Source organism: Protobothrops mucrosquamatus, unplaced genomic scaffold, assembly GCF_001527695.2.
Source record: "Protobothrops mucrosquamatus isolate PMUCROS unplaced genomic scaffold, P.Mucros_1.0 scaffold_13, whole genome shotgun sequence".
NCBI lineage: Eukaryota > Metazoa > Chordata > Lepidosauria > Squamata > Viperidae > Protobothrops > Protobothrops mucrosquamatus.
The window spans coordinates 1,067,307-1,069,455 of NW_015386089.1; the positions used below are offsets into that span (position 1 = coordinate 1,067,307).

Below are 2,149 nucleotides of genomic sequence, written 5' to 3' on the forward strand. Positions count from 1 at the left end.
TAGTTCAAAAAGAGATAATCATTTTTTTTGGTGCTGGTAAGAAATTTCAAGGACCTTGAACTTGGAGAATGTGGTCTTTCCCACCTCTGGCTATATTGTTTTGGTTTGAAATTATTATGCATGCCAGTACAACTTTGGAAAGAGTGGATTCTTTGACTATATTCTTAAAATGTGAAGCTTATCATCTCATGAAGTGCTCTGGTTTAATTGAGCCTGAGTTATGACAATATGATATTATACAAGATAGCATTATACAATATTATATAAAGCAGCTTACCATCTTGATTTTAAGGAAGGATCCAATATATGAATCTGTTGTGTATTTTTGATAACATTCTGTGTTCCAAAAATGAGAATAGGAAAGAAAATTCAGATGTTTTTATTTCTTTTCCTTTTTTTGTTACCATAGTAGCTCTTAAACCGATTATAGAGAGGGTTTATGAGAGCTGACTTTATTTAGCAGTGTCTGATCTTGGAAATATCACCATATGGCACCAGATATTTTGTTTTCATGGGGTAACACAGTGATTGCCACATTCACTAAACATATTATTTCATTTAGGTGCATGTACATGAAAGGCCTTGGTATTTGGAATAGGGGGCAATAGTCAGAAACACTAATTATTTTGAAGATACCAAAGCCTACAAACTATGGTAGAATTCTAGCAGCATCTCCCTAATGCAAATTTTTACTCTCCAGAAGCTCTTGAAATGAAGGACCAGTTAGCAAGATTTTGTTGTTGATAGTCTTAAATCTGTAATTTGATATAGGACTGAACACAGAGAAGAAGTCTCTAAACAGACAGGTCTTAACCTTCTATATCATTGTTTGAGAATTCTCCGCTTTGCTTCTTATAAGGAGTGTCTACAAACCCCACGTGGTAGTTACTTTCATCGTTATTGCTTTTTTTAATTATCATTATCATGTTTCTCTTTTACATTTATCTTCTAACTTTCAAAACAAACGAACAAGAGTTCCCGAAACAGGTTGAGCCCCTTAAAAAAGTGCTCCTGGAGACGATGGAGCCCAAATCACCTCACAGTGGGCTCTTTACAAGACTGCAGCTGCTGCTTGGGAATTCCTTGGAGCCATAGGGCTAATGACAGGATAAAGACCAGTCCACACAAAACTCCTCGGTGGGACTTCCCTCTGTCCATTGGTGTAGAAAAAGACAATGCGATACCAGGTGCCCCCGACTGCACCAGGTTCCCGACTTTACGGAAGGGCTGAGCGCAGTAGCTACTGGCCTCAAGGACTGAATGGCTCTCAGCAGCCCCACTTTTTGCATTCACATCAGCCGCAGAGCCACAGAGTTAAAATGGTCAGTTGTGGGCCACACGGTGCAAAGCAGGTTCAGAGGCGCTGCGCTCTATCTTGGGCAAAGAGTGCTGAAGTGACTCAATAGAGGCCAGAATCTGAAAGAGAAGAAAGAGAGTTTCACTCAGAACTAGCACCTCACAAAATGCTATCTTAGTGGAGTTGAGTTCTGGAATCCTAACTCTAGAAGTAACAAGAACACCTAAAGCTTCCAGAACGTGTATAGAATCTCAGTTTCCTTTCACCTTTTTTCAGAAAAGCAAAATGGGCTTGCTATTCAACAGGTACAAAATATGGAGACTTGAAGGCCATAGAAACTCAGCAGAAAGCCTCTCTTTATGTGACACAGATGAAGACAGAAAATGTATAAATATGCACTTTATTGTTCCTATTTCTTTCCCCTCCCTCCACAGCTCCACGAAATAGAATGATGTACATTATACGAAGATCTGCATGATTTATGTTTCTAACTTTTCTCTGAACTTGGAGTTTTGGTTTGTCTTTAGAAAGACGTTATATGTTAAAAAGAACACAGAGATGCTGCAATTGCGTTGGCCTGCCTCAGAATCAAAAATTCCTGGGAGGAAAACATGAAAACATGAAAATGAAGTCAGGTATGGTAGCAGCTTATATTGGGTGTTCTCCTGGATTCGCGGCTGACACTGGATGACCAGTTGGCGGCCGTGACCAGGGGAGCGTTTTATCAGGTTCGCCTGATTCACCAGTTGCGGCCGTTTCTGGACCGGGACGCCTTACGCACGGTCACCCATGCCCTTGTCACTTCCCGCCTGGACTACTGTAATGCTCTCTACATGGGGCTCCCCTTGAGGA

At 40.8% G+C, this 2,149-nt stretch overlaps 1 protein-coding gene across 3 annotated transcripts in view; it reads right to left on the minus strand.

The window, feature by feature from the left end:
- Positions 1-208: 208 nt before the first annotated feature.
- Positions 209-2,149, minus strand: part of ARAF (A-Raf proto-oncogene, serine/threonine kinase) — a 20,998-nt gene continuing 19,057 nt past the window's right edge. For all 3 annotated transcript variants that reach the window (XM_015826830.1, XM_015826687.1, XM_015826761.1), the window contains exon 16: positions 209-1,416. In XM_015826830.1, the coding sequence (XP_015682316.1) occupies positions 1,324-1,416 (93 nt within the window). In that variant the 3' untranslated portion in view covers positions 209-1,323. The remainder of the gene's footprint in view (positions 1,417-2,149) is intronic.